This window comes from Phyllostomus hastatus, unplaced genomic scaffold (assembly GCF_019186645.2).
Source record: "Phyllostomus hastatus isolate PE091 unplaced genomic scaffold, TTU_PhHast_1.1 phas_scaffold_39, whole genome shotgun sequence".
Classification (NCBI taxonomy): Eukaryota; Metazoa; Chordata; class Mammalia; order Chiroptera; family Phyllostomidae; genus Phyllostomus; species Phyllostomus hastatus.
Genome location: NW_025334028.1, coordinates 27,872,877 through 27,893,689, shown reverse-complemented (window position 1 = coordinate 27,893,689; position 20,813 = coordinate 27,872,877). Strand labels below are relative to the sequence as shown.

At 35.5% G+C, this 20,813-nt stretch overlaps 1 protein-coding gene across 3 annotated transcripts in view; it reads left to right on the top strand.

Annotated features, from left to right (window-relative positions):
• The window catches only part of TBCK (TBC1 domain containing kinase), a 186,693-nt gene that overhangs the window by 101,158 nt on the left and 64,722 nt on the right, over positions 1 to 20,813 (top strand). For all 3 annotated transcript variants that reach the window (XM_045820116.1, XM_045820113.1, XM_045820115.1), the window contains exon 22: positions 171 to 332. In XM_045820116.1, the coding sequence (XP_045676072.1) occupies positions 171 to 332 (162 nt within the window). The remainder of the gene's footprint in view (positions 1 to 170; positions 333 to 20,813) is intronic.

Here is a 20,813-nt window from a genome sequence, read left to right as displayed (position 1 = left end):
CATTTATAAAGCCAAATAAACATTTTATAACAACAGTTTGGTAGTATATGTCTTAAATAATAGTTTTGACTGTTAATGGTCATATGTCTAGCAAAGTATCTTGTTATTGTTTTAATTTTTGTTAGTTTTTTTTCTTGTAATTCATTAATTTATATTTTGATATTTTACAGATGTATTTCCACTGCACAAAATTTTTCACCTCTGGGATACATTGCTACTTGGGAATTCCTCTTTCCCTTTCTGTATTGGAGTAGCAATTCTTCAGCAGCTGCGGGACCGGCTTTTGGCTAATGGCTTTAATGAGTGCATACTTCTCTTCTCTGATTTACCAGGTACAGATATAAATATATGGGATCTCTAAATGAGACTTAATTGCAGGATGAGACATTCTTGTACTAATTTGCACAAATAATCATTTGAGCCCTCAGAATCTATTCTGCTTGAGCTCCACTATCCCTCGCTGGATTCTCTCCCTTAAATATTGCCTCTTCTGCTGGCCCAGCATTGTAAATACAAAACTGGGTTATTCTAGCTCACTCTGGTTTATTTTCATGTTGATGATGCCATCAAAGGGGTACAAGGGTGAAGGGCAGTACCATATTAGCCTTTTTGCTTAGGACAGGCCTGTTTATCTTCAGCAGGTAGAGTAAATAAAAGGCCATATGGGAAGGTGTTTAAGAATTTATATTGACTTGCTCTGTCCAATTCATAGCTTTTTGCTAACAATGTGACAAATTTAGGAAAGGAAGTACTGTCTTCTTGGAAGGGCAAATGACACTCCAGGGAAAATCTACATCATGCAGTGCAGAATAGTAAGTTAGGCTGTGTATTGTATTCACAGGTAAGGAGTTGGTAAATCTAGGAGTTGAATGCTTAAGTATAGAAATATGGAATGCAACTATGGTCTAATCTTTGATATTCTGGCTGAAAAAATGAAAGTAACGTTGTTACCTAGAATATAACAATCTAAGGAGGAGGAAACTAAACCAAAATGTTTTTCCAGAAAAAGAATTCTACGTTCTCGAACAGCATTTCTTTGACTCCAGTCCTTGTCCTGAGTATATCACTGGTCTCTATATTTTCAGGCAGGCACAAGTGACTGCTGATAATAAACATTTAAATTTATCCAAGAGATAAATTTGCCTAAAATGAAAGAACAAAAGGTACATTAAGATTATATATTTATTAGCACTCTAAAGAGGAATAATAAACCTGCTGCCTACCCTGATTTTTCATTTTAGTGGATTATCTGTACTTAGTACTCTACCATTTTTCTGTTGTTAAGTGTCATACTTTTTGCAAAAATGACAAAAATGCTTAAATTATTAATTTGTTTAAAATTTCTTCCCTCTTCCCCCAAATTAAAAGTACCATCATCAGCTTTCTGACATCAAATTTTAATTAAAGTAAATTATTTCTCATATAAACAAATAATAGTTCAGTTCTTATATTATTTTTTCTGGGGAAGTCTTTGTGAAAGTCAAATATCTATTTTTTCTTCCTTTTTTTTTTTTCTCTTTGTGATGTTGAACAGTAACTAAGAAGCAAGTTCTTCAAACTAGGAATACTGTCTCTACCCTGCAGATGTTTTCCTGTCATTTCCAACTTGCCAAAGTAAACAGAGGATGATTTGTTAGGAGTAAATGAATTTTTATGGTCAGTTCTCAAAATATATATATATACTAGGAATGCTGACTGTACAGTTTCAAGACAAGAAAATGTAATGCTTTTTCAATTTTGTCCATAAATGCTCCAGTTAAACACTGGTGAAGGGATCTGTTTTCATATTGTATAGACAGGTTAGTGGTAACTGATTAAAATAAAATCATTATTTCTCAGATCAGAAAGTAAGAATGTATGATTGTTTAATGATTAAAATTAATCATTATTTCTCAGATCAGAAAGTAAGAATGTATGATTGTTAGGACTGACTCATTGAAAAGGTCAACTCTGTTAACTTTGAAAACGGTTTAATGATTAATGATTAATTAATGATTAAAATGATTAAAATAAAATCATTATTTCTCAGATCAGAAAGTAAGAATGTATGATTGTTAGGACTGACTCATTGAAAAGGTCAACTCTGTTAACTTTGAAAACGGGATGCCTCGTGCTAATGTGCACTGCCGTGCAGGCTCAGTGCATCATTCTGGCTCATCACTTACTCACTCGCTACATTTGATTCCCATCGGGAAAGAAAAAAGTGTGTAAGAAAAATGTTACTTAAAAAAAACAGAAACAGTTTAAATGCAAGTTTTGTTCTTAAATTTTGTTTTATTTTTAATCAAATTACGCTTATTTAGTATGTCTTTTCCTACATAAATCTAAAGAGATTTTTTTAAAAAATCATATTGAGTCCCATCACAGTGCTTGATGCTCAAAGGAACAGGGAAGTGGTCAAGGGAAATCCTAAAAAGTGAGTTCAGACTGGCACACACACAAACACACTGAATGCACCTTTTTAAGCAAAGCATTTAGTGATGTAAGCTAGCAACGTAATTTGAAAGAAGCATTAAGTTTACCAAGGAGAAAATTGATACGCTAATTCTGCATTTCACTTTAACCCTTGGGACAGTCTCTATAGATAAAAATAGATTAGACTTAATCATTGGTTTAAAGTCACTATGTTGTACCTTACTGAAATCCCCATTTAACTAAGTTTAAAAGCATAAATAATCAAAACAAATTTAATTGAATTCTTTGCTGAAGCAGGTTAATAAAGCCACTGTTCAAAGTATCTCTTGACAATTAAATGAAGGAAATACCATCCCATTGGTAACCATGTGAGCAAAACAGACTTTTAAAAAAATTGTCCTTTTTAGTTGTTTTTTTCTACAAAGAGAGTCCCAGTGATGTAGTGACTAACAGCATGAAATGCAGAGCCACATCATCTGGGTTTCAGATACTGGCTCCGCCACGTACAGTGATGTGACCTTAGGGATATGGCTTAAACCTCTTTGTATCTATTTCCTTGACTCCAATTATATGAGAATGGTAATTGTACTTACCTCATAGGGTTGTTTTATTAAATAAGTCAGTATATTACATAACTTAGAGTAGTGCCTGAAAAAGAGCAAGTGCTATAAGTTATTAATGTTATTATCATTATATTTTGTTTTCCTCCTTTTTTTATTCTATCATGATATGCTTCTCTCTTGGTAGTGTAAACGCAGCATTCAGGCTATTTGGCTTTTTCTATAAATTATTGAAATTGATAGATATCAGCCCTGGCTGGTATGGCTCAGTGGATTGAGTACCAGCCTGCAAACCAACAGGTTGCTGATTCAGTTCCCTGTCAGGTCACATGGGGACCTAGGTTTTGAGCCATGTCCCCAGTTGGGAGCATGTGAAAGGCAACCACACATTGATGTCTCTCTCTCTTTTCCTCCTTCCTCTCCCCTCTCTCTAAAAATAAATATTTTTAAAAAAGAAATAGATATCAATCATATATATTTCCTTGTTAGTCAAAGCAAGTGAGCAATTACTAAAAATGTCATGTAAACCTTCAATATTAAGTGTATATATATTATGGCTAAAAGAGTTTGTCTTTTTATTGCTTGGGTACAGCATAGTGGCTAGAGAGCATTGACTTTGGAGTCAAGACAGATATGGGTTTGAGTCCTCATTCCACCAATCACTACCTGTATTAACTGGGAAATGTCCAGTGTGGTTCCACTGCTGAAAGAGTGGTATGTAGAGTGAGATAAACATTCATTCACATTCCAGCTCTAGCCCATAGTAGCAGTGTGAACTTGGTCAAGTTTTTAATCACACTGGAAAGAGAATCCTATACATTATGAATGTTTCAGTAAGATGGAGATGATAATGTCTGCTTTAATGTTATGGTTAGCACTAAAGATAATATATATAATGCACTTGACATAAAACCTGGTACCAGCTATGCATAACTATTTTTAAAGTATATGTAGTATTAAATATTTTAAATATGTAAAGAATGTGTAATATTCAATCTTTATAAATTCCTCTTTTCTTCCTCCTATTCTTCACTTTATACTAACCCTTTGATTCTTGAAGAAAGAACACACAGACAGGAATTATTATTTTTGCCAAAAATTGTTCCCAACTTCTGTTCCCTTATAAATGATATAGTGTGATGTTACATTCCAAGGAAGTACAAGTGGTGCTAGAAAATTTTGCTGAAAGTTCTTGACATGTATCGGTATGTGTGTCATTTTAATATTAATAATTTAAGCATTTTTGTCATTTTTGTAACTGTGAGAGCAGTACATTTGCTATTTGTCAATCTAAAAATAGTGGCAGGGTGTTTTGGAAGAAATACTGAGTTTTTCATTGCACCATCCAATCCTGGACGTTGGCCACTGGTGTTAAAACCATTTCCAAGGTTACCACCCTTTAAGCCCAGTTACAGGGTGACATCTGTCAGCCTTCAGCCTGCAATCTCCAATATTCTGCTGTATTGTCTATGTGGCTGATTTTTTTTTGAGGCTACATTCAAGCAGTTTTCAAGATGAGTATGAAAATCTGAATAAAAGCAAAATGGTAATAATTTTAGAATTGATTTAGAATAGCTGAGATGTTTAGATGCTTTTTTTGTTTTGTTGGTAACATGTCCTTTGTATAGTTGAAAATTAATTCAAAATATTTATGTCATTATATAATTGAGATAAATTCTTAGAATGTATGGTTTTTTATTCCTGAGCATCTTCAAAGATAAGAATATTTAAAAGCAGGAAAGAAGCTTTTATTAGAGAACATATAGAAAGAAATTGAGAAATCTGTGCAGAATAACACTTGATTTAGTATCAGAGATTAAAATAGTTACTTTAACATTAAGATAAAGAAATGTATATATAAACTATTTTAGAAGAAAATACTGAATATACAAAAGGGACATATGAAAATTTAAAAATTCTGGTTGCAGGAGGAAATTAGCATTTGGCTGAAATAATCTTTGTTGTGTGATGTTTAATACAGAAGCTTAATGGAAAGGAAATGGTTTAAATAAAAATTTTAGAAAACTTTATTTCAGAATAACCCATATACTTTACAATAGGATTGATTTTCAACATACATGAAAAATACTGGTAGCCTCTCACTATTATATAGCACTTCACTGGTTCCCCAAAAATATTGAATTAGTGCTGTAAGTAATTAGGAAAAGTCATTTATCTGTTCTGATTTAAAGAACTTTTGTAATGCAGCCTTTCTCCAAATTTAGCATAGCATGAAATATTTCATGAAAGCAATACATTTTTTGAGTAACACAGTTATGTACCAGGTTGCCTAAAAAGCTATAAAAAATCAGGCCATTTTTTTCAAATAACATGCAAATATGGAACTGAAAACAAAATGGATTAAGGTATGAACATTAGGAAATAGAGCAAACTACTAAAATATGCAAACTCTTTAAAACTGTGTGTCATTATTTTCCTGTTTATCCCCAAGATGGAATTGTTGGAAATTGTTGAGAGACATAGGAGTAAATTCAATTTAATTTATGAAATTCTGCAGATGTTTAAAGTACTCTTAATAATCCCGGGAGTGGCAAAGGGGAGAAGAAGGGCAGTGAGAAGTGACCTCAGTTTTCAATTAACTGTTTCTTGCTTTCATTTAGGGACAAATATAAATGAAATAGAGTTACCATAATATGTATGTGTAATCTCCCAATTGTTAACAAATATTTTAAAACTATGAAAGTTGAGTCAAGTTTCATTGATTGCAGCTAACAGGCTACTAATTTGTGACCCCTTTATTAAATATATATATTATTAATAAATAGTTCTAATGGTCATAAAAGCAATAGGAATTCATAACAGGGATGCTAGCAAGTCTGGGGGAGTTGGCTACCAAGTCTTAAGGAGTTACTTTCCTAAGTAACTGATGTTTAAGGTAATATCTGGATTGGGAAGTGGGGAAGGGAGAATCTTCTAGACAGAGGGAAGAAAATATTCAAAACCCCAAACAACTCAAAGAATTGGAATGGAGTACTTAGAACAAAGTGCACCTGTCTAGAAAAGAGAATGTAGAGATAGACAAAGAGTGATCATTCAGAGGTATTTAGGACTTCCTACCAAGATAGCTGCATAAGCAGACATGGCTCACCTCTTCCCACAACCACATCAAAATTACAATTAAAACAAAGAACAATCATCACTCAGAACCATCAGAAATTGAACTGAATGAAAGTCTGACAACTACGGAATTAAAGAAAACACATCCATCCAGTGCAGATGCCGAACAGGCTGGTCACTCATCAACGTGTGGTGGATAAAAATTTGGGAGGGATATTTCAGGAGTGAGGAGTCCTGCCCCCTCTCCACCCAGGATTCCAGTGCCAGGAAGATAAGTCCCCACAACTTCTGGCTTCAAAACATAGCAGAGGTTGAGTCAGTGAAAGAAATTCTAGAGTCCCAAGCAGTTCCTTTTAAAGAACCCACACATGGACTCACCCACTCAGACTCACTCCCTCTGAGCTCCAGCTCAGGGTAGCAACTTGAAAGCCACCACTAGTATACAGGGAGAAACTGAAGTGTCTGGCATCAAGGTGAGCAGAGACCATTGTCCCTTTTCTGAACCCTCCCTACACAGAGTCAGCAAGCTGGTGCCATCTCTGAGACTCTATCAAACTAGCTAACACTGTTTGACCCACCTTGGAGATCCCTAGAGACTCCACATCACCCAACCTGCAGGCCAGCCCAAGCTGCTTTTCCATATGAATGTCTGTTCTTGGCTCATGCTTTACAACTACCTAAATCCTATCAAATAAACAACATCTGGCTTTGGTGAGCCTCAGGCCCTGTACTAGCAGCAGTCAGCTTAGATTCACAGTTTGGCTTCCCCTGGCAATCTCTAAGCCCAGCACAAGTAGCAGCCATCTCAGATTGCTTTATAGCTCAGGCAGGTTGGCCCTGAGAAAACACAGGTTGGGGACTGAACTTGGCCTGCACCATGTGGGAAAACCCAGGACCACTGCACCCAGTGGACAGCTACAAACAACATCAGAGCACCACACCCTGCCCATGTACAGCTGATCATCCATAGAAGGCATTGGTGGTGAGTGGTCACAGCCCATCCTTGCAGCTGACTAGCCTGGGCAAATCCTTCCCTTTGATCTGCCAACAGCAACCAAGTCTCAACTACAAGAATAGGGTGTACTCTGCCCACACAAAGGGCACACCTCCAGTACCCAGCTTGAGTGATAGGAAAGGCTGTGCCACTGTACCGTACAGGACAGCTACAACATTAGGCCACACTACCAAGACAGGGACTCATAGCAGCTCTATATAATACATAGAAACAAACACAGGGAGGCTGCCAAAATGAGGAGACAAAGAAATGTGGCCCAAATGAAAGAACAGATCAAAACTCCAGAAAAAGAGCTAAATGAAATGGAGGTCAGCAATCTATCAGATGCAGAGTTCAAAACACTGGTTAAAAGGATGCTCAAAGAACTTAGTGAGGACCTCGGCAGCATAAAAAAGATCCAGTCAGAAATGAAGGATACACTAGTTGAAATAAAGAACAATTTACAGACAAACAACGGTAGAGGGTCTGAAGCTGAGAATCAAATCAATAATTTGGAACATAAGAAAGCAAAAACAACCAATCAGAACAAGAAGTAAAAAGAATAAAAAATGAGGATAATATAAGCAGCCTCTGGCACAATGTCAGGAGGTCCAACATTCACATCATAGGGGTGCCAGAAAGAGAAGGGAAAGAGCAAGAAATTGCAAATCTATTTGAAAAAATGATGAAAGAAAAATTTCCTGATTTGGTGCAAGTCTAGAAAGCAAAGAGCATCCCAAACAAGCTAGATGCAAAGAGGTCCACTCCAAGACACATCATAATTAAAATGCCAAAGATTAAAGATAAGGAGAGAATCTTAAAAGAAGCAAGAGAAAAGCAGAGAGTTGCCTACAAAGGAGTTCCCTTAAGACTGTCAGCTGATTTCTGAAAAGAAACTTCACAGGCTACAAGAGATTGGCAAGAAAAGTTCAGTCATGAAAAGTAGGGGCCTACAGCCAAGATTGCTCTCCCCAGCAAAGATATCATTTAGAATTGAAGAGCAGATAAAGAGCTTCCCGGATAAGAAATAACTAAAGGAGTTAGTTCATCATTATCACCAAACCATTATATGACATGTTAAAGGGACTTATTTAAGAAAAAGAAAGAAACAAGCAAAATATAACAAAAGACACTGAAATGAGGGAAGAGGAGAGGGAATTTCAGGGGAAAAGGGGAAGGGTTTACAGGAGTATAAGGACATATGGATAAAAACTAGGGGTGGGTGGAAATGGGAGGGAGAAGGGGAGGGTTGGGTGGGTGAGTTGGGATGGGAGTAAAAGATAGAAAATTGTACTGCAACAACAATTTAAATAAAATTTTAAAAAGAAAAAAGAGAAGATCAAAACTGTGAACAATAACATGGCAAAAAAATACAAATCTATCAACAATTGAAATTAAGCGAACAAGAACAGAGACAGAATCTTGGGTACAGAGAGTATATTGACAATTGCCATATGGAAGGGGGTGTAGGAGAATGGATGAAGAGGTGAGGGGATTAAGAAGTTCAAATAGGTAGTTACAGAATAGCCACAAGGATGTAAAGTACAGTATAAGAAATGGAGTAGCCACAGAACTTACACGCATGGCTCATGGACATGAACAATGGTGGGGGATTGCCTGAGGGAATGGTGGGTGCTGGGTGAGGGGAAGCCAGAGGGGGAAAAATCAGGACAACTGTAACAGCGTAATCAATAAAATATTTTAAAAAACAAAGGAGGAGACAAAAATGCATGGTCATGCAGAGGTATTTAAAAATTACATTTGTACAGATTTTTTTTCTTTTCAATTTGTTTTTGAAAGAATGAAAAGTATCACTGAAAATTACATCAGGAACCAAAATACAAATGTTGTATTGATGTTTGTTGAGCATTCTGATCTCTGTCCGCTCCTTTCAAGGAGCTCTATCCTGAACAAAGCAAAGGATTCTTAACATAAGTGCCTCCAGTATGTAGTCATAATTCCTTTTTTCTGCCTTTAGGCCCATACAGAGTGGAGAGCCTATTTGATTAAAAAAAAAAAAAAAAGAGCAACAGGAGTACACAGTTGTTTGTTGAAGGTTTTGTATTTTCAGCCCCATGAGATTTGACATTTTTTTTCTGAAGCTGAGAACCATTTACATTTCCTGCTTGTACCTATATGGTGTTAATGCATGTTTGTTTCTAAGTGTATTTTCGTGGAAATGCAGAAGGACAGTCATTTTGGAAAATAAATATGGAGATTTTATCTATGGTACTCTGATTCCCCCCACAGCCATAAAATTACATATTAAGATTTAGATGGAATATTAAATACTAAATAGTTTAAAGTTGGTTAAGGATAGGTGAGAGTGATTTATTAATATGATTATTTAGTCACTAAAATAAAAACTGTGAAAATGTATTTTCAAAATCTCATTAGGTTATATCAGCCTTGTTTGGAGCATGGGTGGGAGGTGGGTGGGGATAATGTATTATTTTAAGGATAAGGGAAAATTTTGAAAATAGATTTTATAATACATGACTTCTAAGCTTCAGATAAATGTTCATGGAAAACACACTAGGATGACTGTCAAAGACTTAAGTTGTGAAACGATTCTAAGAAGCTGGAAGAATTCTCAAAACACTGATATAGTTGTTGATCTTGAACCATACCATTAATTTGGCAGTATGTACATAGTTTATAATGTTGGGAACGACAATGAAAAATAAGGTCAAAATTGATCAGAATTGTCTACTTACCCTGAAAATCGAAAGATTATTTTAAAACTGGTCCCAAGGCTTCAAGAAATAATAGAAAGTCTGTTCTCTATAGGAAGACTGTTTGCTTTATGATTGACAAGGTTTTTTGCTTTCTGAGTTGTTTTGAGTAGTTCAAAAATTATATGGCTATTATAGATCAGTTATTAAACATATTTTGTTTCCTGACAACGATGATGGAAATTTTTATGTTTGTTTTAAATTTATTGAGTGTTTATATGGGCCTGGGGTTTACAACACACATAAAATATAAATTTATTTTTGATTTTTGAAGTATGTTAAAGCAACCAATCTCAAAATTTTTTAAATAAAAAATATGTTTAAAATCTTCTTACATATACTGCTGTTGGATAGTGCAGGTAACAATGTAAGGACCATAATGTATCATGCTTAAAAGTGACATTTAGCATATAATGTTCATATGTGATTCAGATTTTGATACTATATAATACTTATGGGTCCCATTTCTTCTTTCTCCTCTAACTAGCCCTATATGTTTATACAAAATTGAAAATAATCTCATGTACTACCTATCTTAAATTATGGTTATCTTAAACAGAATGAAAAATAACTTCTTACTACATGTCTCTAACTGTGCAGCATGTGTGTTGAATCAAAACAAAAAAAAATTAAGAAAAAACAAACTCATAGACAAGTCTAGAGGAAAAGAAGAGGAATGATAAGCCAATGTGCTCATAGGCTAGTTATTTAATATTACGTAACATAAAACAAATAACTAAAATTTTCTTTTATTATAAGAAATTACTTACAATTATTTCTAAAACTTTAAACCAGTTTAAACCTTCAATACATTTGTCAGTCATATGAAAAATGCTTATTCAACTTGATCAAAATGTTCTAAAAAAACCAAAGCCCTATTTTGCTTCTGATTCACTATTAAGTATAAAAGAAAATGAGAACATTATGGCTGCTACTGACCTAGTGCTAAATCTTCCAAGCTGCTGCATTGTTCTGTTTTCTGAAGTGTGCTGGGTACCATTATCAACCAGCTGCCTGGCATCATGGTATCTACCTACTCAGTTGCTAAATGATGAAGACCATTATGTTAAGAATAGAAAACTGTTTAAGTATCCATATATCAGTAATACTTATTGAATTTTCTATTTATTTCTCACTTCATTGTAGGCATTAAGCAGCAGAGATGATAGATGCTTAGCAAAATGTGCCAGTAATGGCATGCACATAATCATGGGTTTGAAAGGCTGAGTGAATTAAAGTAGGAGCCAGTAACATATTGTACCATCCTTTCCCCTTTAGACTACGTAACCAAGATTGTGTTTTTAAAATATATTCATTCATATAGTCAACAAATACCTAATGATTTCCTGCTAGGAATGTGTAATGTGTAATAAGTATATATGTATGTAAGTTTATAATTAATAATTAATTTTATTATTGGTTTATCATTTTTTGTACTGATCCAAAACATTCATGCATAAATATTTAAAGACAATCCAGTGGTATCCTATAACTGTGGCTGACACTTGTAACTTGGGTTATCTTAATTACTTATGGTATTTCCTCTAGTTCCAGTAAATTACTTTGACTGGCTTGTGCATTAGTTCCTTAATTTTTCAGTGAGGGAATTCACCTTCCCCCTCAGAATTGCTCTGTAGAATCAATAGGATTTGGAATCCAATGGAATGTTAGGTGTGTGAATGTATTTCTATACCCTAAGGTAGGGAGTGGGAGCAATTTAGGGAATGGGTGATTAGGCATGGTACTAGGAAAGACAGTCAAGTAAAGTTTTAGATATGTGCTTAAGATGTTTATGAGACCTAGATTGAGAAGCTGAGTCACTTGAGTGACAAAATGACAAGTGTAATTTGAAGATTAGTCAAAGACTAAAATTCCTCTGGTATCTTTCTTTTCATTACCCTGTTATCTTTGGGTTTCCTTAGAGATTCCTTCTTCAGTAAGGTCTTAGACATGCAGTTCTTTCAGTTGTGTTACTGTTATTATACAGGAACCTCTTGATACGTAGGTAAACTGCAGGGAAGGGAAAGTATTCTGTACTCCTGTGATTAGATCTCAGTCTGCTATCAGGCCTGCGTCCCTGGGTTCTGACCTTCACAAATGCTTCTTAGTGCCTGTCCCTCTTAGGTGAGACAGGAAGGCTAGAGGGGGCTGGAGATGGGTATGTTTCTCCCCTACATAGAAGCCTGGAGGGGGCTGGAGTTGAGTGTTTCCTTTCCTCAGGCCACTTAGGCTCTGGTAAAATAGTTTTCTGCAAGGGCAGGCCTTGTTTCAGAGAACAATGATCTGGGCATATTTTTAAATGGCCAGTTTTCCACTTTCCCTACTGGAAACAAGAATTTTTGTGATCTTTATGAGGTTTAAAGCATGAATGAAACTAAGAATGTGAAAAGGAGCATAACAGGACAAATCATCCAAAAAATATTATATAGATTAGTAACAGCGTAAGTCTAAACCCCAGTAAATGCAAGCTTATGAAAAATACCATATTTAGAACAAAAAAGCAAAACAATGGTAGACACATATTTGGGGGAAACATTTAATAATATTTGTCGGTAAGACTCACCAACTTTGAGTTAGTGTTTTTGAGCTGTGAAGCACCCGAAGTAGATGAAATAGTTGTCAAGAAATTTTGGCCATATACTATGAGACCTTAGGATAATTAAGTTTATTCATTCAACATATCTAAACACAATTATATGGAAAACACAGCCATAAAGTTAAAGATAAGGTATAGTACCCATAGCCAAGCTTTGGAAACAGCCTAAGTGCCCATCAGTCGATGAGTGGATCAAAAAACTGTGGTACATTTACACAATGGAATACTATGCAGCAGCAAAAAAAAAAATAAAGTAAAAGAAGGAATTTTTACCTTTTGCAACACCATGAATGAAATTGGAGAGCATTGTACTAAGTGAAATAAGCCACTCAGAGAGATACCAATACCATATGATCTCACTTATGACTGGAATCTAAGGAACAAAATTAGCAAGCAAAATCGAGGCACAAAAATAAGGAAAAGACTGATAGCTATAAGAGGGGAGAGGGGATGTTGGGACTGTATGCATCACTCATGGATGTGAACAATGATGTGGGGAGTGACTGCGGGAAGGAGGGGTTTGGGGGCAGGGGACAAAAGGGGGGAAATTGGGATCACTATAATAGCATAAACAATAAAAAATAAAATAATAGTATAAAATAATAAAAAAGATATAGTACCTGCCCTGAAGGAGGATGGGGAGAAAGCCCTGGAGGCATAGAAAATAGCTTAAGGATGACACGACCATCTTGATGTCGAGAAGGGTGCTAAAAGGGTGATTAGAGAGAAGGATGAGAGATCCCTGAAGTGGATGGGCTGGGGTAATAGCACTGATGGAAGTGATAAAAATTGATGAGACAAATACATTAGACAGAGAGCACAAATTGGTGGTCACCAGGAGGGAGGGGGATTGGAGGGGTGGGTGAAGAAGATGAGAGGGATTAGATGTATAAATTGCCAGTTACATTCCTTCACAGGAATGTCAAGTTCAGCACAGGTAATATAGTCAATAATATTGTAAGGTTTGATCACTTCACAGGGTATGTAAATGTCTAATCACTATGTTGTACACCTGAAACTAATATAACATCATACGTTGACTGTAACTGAAAAGTAAATGTTAAAAAGGGCAAAAAAATTTGTTGAAATAAAATATTTATTTATATTCTGTTACTTTAAAATTAAATATTCTAAAAAGTATTTTTAACTGTCACCTTCAGAATGTAGTTGTCTAGACATATAGTTAATTTAGGCATATAGATATTTCCTGTTTTGTCTATCCAATCTGATAACACTCCATTTTCATAGACTTCACTTCATTTACCTTTAATATGATTATTCATAGGAATATTTCTAGTTGTCCTATCTTCTCTGTGTTTTTCTTCTTCCTTTTCTGACTTCCTTGGGTTAAATGTTTTTAACATATCATCTTAATACCATTTTTGACTTTTAGTTTTACCTCTGAATTATTTTGTTTATTGCTCTAGGGACTATTACCTGCATTCTTAATTTAGCATAGTTTAAATAGAGTCAATATTGGACAATTTTATAGAAACTGGAAGAACTTTGCAAAAGAGTAATCTCATTTACCTTCCACTTATTGTAACATTGTTGCTATATATTTTATGTCTACATTTGTAATAAATTCCACAGTGTAATGCTGTTATTTTGGCTAATTGTCTTTTAAACACACTAAGAGAAGCAAAAAGATAATCTCTTGTATTTACCATTATACTTTTCAATAATTAGTGCTCTTTATTTCCTCCCATATATTTGTGTTTCATTTGTATTTGTGATCTTTTAGCAGGTTGTGTTCCAGTGTAGTCCTCTTTGTCTATCTTGGCTTTTAAATCCTTTTAGTAAATAGCTACTTCAAATAATATGCTTTTCTGTTCTAGTATTTCAATTTGGTTCTTTTTTATGGTTTGCATTCCTCCATTCACTTTGACTGTATTTTCCTTTAAATACTTAAACATATTTATAGTAGCTATTTTAAAGTCCTATCTGCTGTTTCCAATTCTGGATTATCTTGTGGGTCTATTTCTATTAACTTCTATTTGTCTTCATTGTAGGTTGCAATTTTCTGCTTTGTATATCTAGCCATTGTTTATTACATAGTGAATATTGATAAAGATACATTGTAAGGTGTATGGGTTTTATCATTTTATAAAGAGTGTTGAGTTTTGTTCTGCTAGATAATTAAATTAACTGGTGGGTCCTTTTACGTTAATTTGGTTTTAGTCTCTTTTAATTTTTTACTTAATCCAAGAATGTATCATGTTGAGGTCTTTAGCTGAATAACTGAGGTGATTACTGGGAACTCTCTTACTGGACCAAACTTCAACCCCTCTCAGCAACTGTTCATCTTTATGACCCCTCAGCACTTAATAGCATTCCTTGAATATAGTAATTTTAATTTTAGTTCAATTAAATTAACAATAGGGTAGCTTTTATGGACACAGTGGCATGAAGAAATATTGTTTAGACCTAAACCTAAGTTTGTACATTACTAAATCTCATGTATTAAGCTTCATTTCAAAAGCTAGATTGTGAGTAGAAAATTTGGACATTGTAGATAATCTCCAGTTATAACAAGTTTGAATCACTTTTAGAGTTTACAAAGATTTTTAAATTTTTTATTTTATATACATAGCACAACTATATTAAGTAAATTTTCTTTCTATTGTTGTTCAAGTACAATTATCTCCATTTTCCCCCCACCACTCTCCCCACTCTACCCACCCCCACCTCCAGTCCTCAATCCTACCCTCCTTTGGCTTTGTCCATGGGTCCTTTACACATGATCCTTAACGACCCTTCTCCTTCATTCCCCCATAACCCCCCTCCTCTCTGGTTACTATCAGTTTGTTTTTTATTTCAATGTCTCTGGTTATATTTTGCTTGCCTGTTTGTTTTGTTGATTAGGTTCCACTTATAGGTAAGATCATATGGCATTTGCCTTTCACCACCTGGCTTTTTTCACTTAGCATAATGCTCTCTAGTTTCATTCATGCTGTTGAGAATGGTAGGAGTTCCTTCTTTCTGCTGTGCAGTATTCCATCGTGTAAATGTACCACAGTTTTTTGATCCACTCATTTACTGATGGGTATTTAGGTTGCTTCCAGCACTTGCTATTGTAAATTGTGTTGCTATGAATATTGGGGTGCATTGGGGTTATTTTGAGTCAGTGTTTCAGGATTGATGAACATCAGGGTTCTTTTGAATTAATGTTTCAGGATTTTTAGGGTATAATCCCAGCAGTGGAATTGCTGAATCAAAAGGTAGTTCTATTTTTTGCTTTTTGAGGATATTCCAAACTGTTTCCCACAGACGCTGCACCAGTCTGTATCCCCACTAATAATGTACTAGGGTTCCTTTCTCACCACATCCTCACCAGCACTTGTTGTTTGTTGATTTGTTTATGATGGCCATTCTGCCTGGTGTGAAGTGGTATCTCATTGTGGCTTTAATTTGATCTTTCTGATGGCTAGTCCTTTTCAGACTTTTTCTTCATGTCTGCTCAGAGTTTTATAGTTCATTTCTTTTTATTGTTGAATAACATTACAAGTCCTTGTTTTGGGGGAAAGTAGAAAAGAATAGTTTCTAAAAAAACTATCTCTTTCAAAGGAGACATCTACCGAGTTCAAAATAGAAAATTAACCTGTATTCGAAGGGTGGTTAAAACAAGAAGGCAGAGTAATTGGGATCTAAGGTCTTATGCCTTTTTGAAAAAAAAATTTAATTGAAATGCTAAAATTGTTCATGTGTTTTATATATCTATAAGTTTATCTATAAAACCTTGGGTTCCTACTGTGTGTCTTATTTCTACTTCATAACACTCCCAGGAATTAGGTAGTATCAACCCTATTTTATGATTGAGAAAAGAAAAGCAGAAATATGAATTTGCCAAAGGTATACAACTAGTAAGTAATTGAATTGAAATTCAAGCCCAAATCATTCTGCCTCCCAGGCTAATGCTGTTTACAGTATGTCATTTTTATCATACTGCTTTCTGAGCAACAAGGGGGTGAGGCTTCAAGCCTTCCACGCCCATTATCTAATTTTATTCCGAACCCTTTTGAACTAGAATCTTTAAAGTCTGAAATTTTTCTAGTTAACAATGACAAATTGTGCATATATGTTTATCTCTGAAATATCACTGAATTGACAGTAAGAGAATGAAAAAATATATAATTTACAACGAGAATGTATGAAGAGCACAAGTGGGCAAGAAATATCAGCAAGTATTTGGAACATAGAAGACAACTATATCAGTAGTAACTCACTTAAGCAAAGAAAACTGAAACCTACTTTCAAAGGAGGAAGAAGCAACAAGCAAGCCAGTTCTTGATGCAAAGCACCAGAGTCTTAGGAATTGAAAATGAATGGACGATTAGACAGAAAACTAGAGAAGAATCAATTGAATGTCTGCATAAGGAATAGTTTCATTTCTCCCACACCTACAGATCTTTGTCTCACCCTGCTAGCCAAGGGTCCACTCCTTTAACACTGAAGAAGACTTAAAGATAGGAGCAGATCCAGAGTGTGTGGCCTGAAACTTATGCAATGTGGAGAGGCAAGCCTTTTCAAGGAGATGACATCAATTACAATACAAAATTAAGTTGTTAAAAAATATTTAGAATAAGCAGAGATCAGAACAAATTACAAAGCAGAAAAATAATAATAATTTTATTTATTAAATAACATCTATATTTTTTCTTTTTTGTTTCATACTCATTGATCACCTCTTCTTATAACAATAATTATGCTATATTGTTATTGTTATAGAGAAAATAGATAATCAGTCTCTCCACTGGCAGGTTTAGTTGAAATTTGTTTATTTTTTTATTGATTACAGGAATGCATAAAACATGACAATGCAGGTATGGTCTCTATTTTTTATAATGCTACAGGTTTGTTTCCTATTACCACAGAAATGGTACTTAGTGAAAGTCTTATCAAAAAAGTTTTTTTTAAGTTAATGGTGTACTTATAACATTATCAAGTATCCTTCCAGAAGGAAAGTATTTCTCTTTTGATCAGGCATCACTGAGAACCAAATTCTCTGCTTGCAGTTTTACATGTTTAATGTTTGAGCGAATTCCCAGTTTGATTTTTGGCTGTGCATATGACAACTATGTTTCTCCTACCCATAGACTTGTGGTGCTGGAACACATTCCTAATGCATTACAACCTCTGCTTTGGTATAGAAGGTGGTGGAAGTATTCCAGGACGTCTTTCCTAGAGCTGGCAATAACTTTACAATACTGTCATAGATAAAGCGAGATACCAGTTATATGTTTTAGTCAGTAATATACTGTTGCAATAAGGAGAAGTTCACCACAAATTGAACTCAACTTCAATTTGTACGAAGGTGACAGGACATTTTAAAGGGAGAATGAAGGAGTGGGGAGGGAGGAGATTAGGGGCTCAGAAGATTCAGGGAAGTGAAAAATTACAAAAGTGTGAAGGCAGACATTGGTCCATGGGAAACTCACCTGGGCTTGCTAACTAGTACTGATTGAAGTTAGGTTTCCACCTTCCCACAGAGACCAGGAGACAGGGACCCTGTCTTCAGGTGTTGGCTGGGAAAACATGAAGCTCTTTTGGCAGCCTTGATTTTTCTCAGGCAGGCACTTTAAGAGGGGACTAAGGTCATCCTAGGGATATGTCTGGGAATTATTACACAATGTTAGTGTTTTATTCAAACTTTTATAGGCTAAGGTTGAGGTATAGTCAAGAAAGAGCATAGAGAAGCCTGGCTAGAGTTTGATCAAGCAGAAAATCTTTTTCAAAGCCCCAAAGTGACTAGAACTCATAGAGATATATCACATGAAATCAAATGAAATACATCCCTAACTGACTCGGCCACCAGCCTGCAGTGACCTCGGAACGCTGCGGATGGCTCGTCGAAACACAAGAAAAACATACACAGGGACAACCGAGTCCTGTGGAGAAATAGGGACAAAACAGCCACTCTCTCTAGTGCAGAGCGCCCTGAGTCACTGCCTGAGCAGGCTTTTATTAAAAATACAGACACAGTTTGTGGATTATAGTCTGGCAAGGAAGATCAAAAGGAATAGATAGCTTTCAAAGGTGCTGGTAGATCTCTCGCTGGGATTCTGGACAGAGTTTGGGGTTTTATCACTTAAAAAGACTATAGGACCTAAAAGGCTAGTTTCGTTTCCTGCCCATGCCTTCATATTCTAATTCAAGAGCATCCTCCAGCAAGCAGATCTCACAGGATTTTTCATATTCTATGTCCCAGGCCTGATTACTCTGGGGGTCTGCTGACTCTAGTCTGGAATGCACTGCCCCTGTTATTTCTGCAGGCCTGAGTTGGGCAGAGGAGACAAAGGCAGCCGGGAGACTTGGATTTCTCACAGCTAAGAAAAAGGACTCAGGCTTTGACAAAGCTGAGGGGGCAGGGGTTGATGTCGATCACCCCTTCATTTCCACAGCCCCCCAAGTCCTTCCCTGAGGCCTCTACGTGATCATGCCTGTCTTAGATGATTCCCTCCGTGGGAAATCTTACCCATCATTGGCTAACTGATCAAGTATTGGAGGCCAGGCACAGAACAGGCAGCGTTCATGCCAGGGAAATAAGTTTTGTCTCCTTAGTGGCTCCTGCTCTGGAGGTCTCTTACTCAGCCTTAGCCATGGGGCGTTATAGCTTCCTGAGACCAGGCAGGGCAGACCCCAACACCTAACTTAGCGTATTCTTATATGTCAAAGTGTCCACAGCCATTGTAATGTTGCCCAGTATAAGAAGTATAATGGAGGAAAAATTGTTATAAATAAAGACAACAGTCTTCACTGATTATGGCTTAGATATCTTTACTTTTGCAAATTTTACAAAAACATGATCAGAGGCAATAGTAAATTTGGCAGGGTATTCTTTCAAATAATAGAATCAGAGAGTCTTGAGACCTAGAGTCAAGAGCACAGCATAGAGCAGAAGTGAGGGATGAATAGTTTCAAACCCCAGGTCCATCCATGGTCAATTCCTAGGATGCTGGCAAGGATTCATTTAGATAGGTCAGGAATTATTCCCTGGAGTGATGGAATATCCCTAGAAGGAAAATACCTTTTTTAGGTTGTTCCCCAACAAATCATCACATCCCCAGTTTTCCCTGTAGTGAATCCACCAGTCACCAAGCCCCACCCACATACATAAAACTTTAATTATGATTTTTAATGTTCTTTTAAATATAGATCACCAAACTTGTAAGGAAAGACTTCCACTAAAAGACTTAGACCAGCACAAACTGAATAAGAAGTATCCTCAGAAACATAATTATGAGAAGATATTACAGCTATGAAAAAATTAGAATTTTTATATAGCAAAGAACAAAAAATGATTTATTGAGTATTAAAAATGATGTGGGAATTCAATGGCCTTTATAATGAAAGAGTGAATGATAAAGATTAGGAAGTCTCTCAGAGAATAGGACAAAAATACACATGGAAAGTAAAATGGAAAGGCAAAGTTATTAGAAATTCAATTCAGTATATTCAAGTTTCTTGTAGTAGAACAAGAGGGAAGAGAACAGCCAGAAATAAATTATCACAGACATCACACAACCTTTTCTGCCCCTGAAGAATTACAAAAAGGGCCATTAAATGCCTATGACAATGAACTTGTACACATGTATGTGTATCATGAAATATCAGAGCACCAAGGATCTTAAAAGTATACAGAAAAGGGGAAAATCACATACAAATAACCTCAAATCAGAATTGTATCAGACTTCTCAGAAGACAGTAATGGAGCACTGTATTTCATAACTCACATTCAACCCTACAATACTATGGATAGTCCAATTATCAGCCAGGGGCTAAATAAATGTATTAAAAAAGATTGGAAGATTCCAAAATAATTTGCCTTCTATGCACTCCTTCTTAGAAGTTACTGGAAAATGTGTTCCACCAAAATTATGGGGTGAATGAAGAAACAATAATATCCCAACAAAGTTAGAATTCAAACACAGAGGAGATCCAAAGGGAATTAGATGTGGCAGAGAGAGGTAGACAGGAACTGTTCACTGAATCTAGGAAACAATTCATAGCCATTAAAACGAGAGCAAAGGGCTTCAGGAGAGGTGCCTTTTTCACCTATTCTCATTCAAAGGAAATATGACATTTTTATCATTTTGAAAATAGCTCACTATTTTTGAGAGATAGGTTGGAAATGGATGAGGATAAAGAAACAGATTTAGAGACATTATTTCTATCAGCGTCACAAAGTACTTCAAGGACTTTGGAATTATACCTGGGAAACCATAATCCAGGGTAAATGCTTTATTCACAATGCATTGTATCAAAATTACAATGAAAGATAGAAAACAGTAGTGCTGTAGGATAAGTAATTTTTAAGAATAATTGTATATTTAATGTACAGTTTACAAAGTACTTTCGCATAATATTTTGGTTATGATAAAGTGCTTCAGAAAGATTCTGAGAGAGAGGTGATGTGGGGTAAGTGAGTGGAGAAT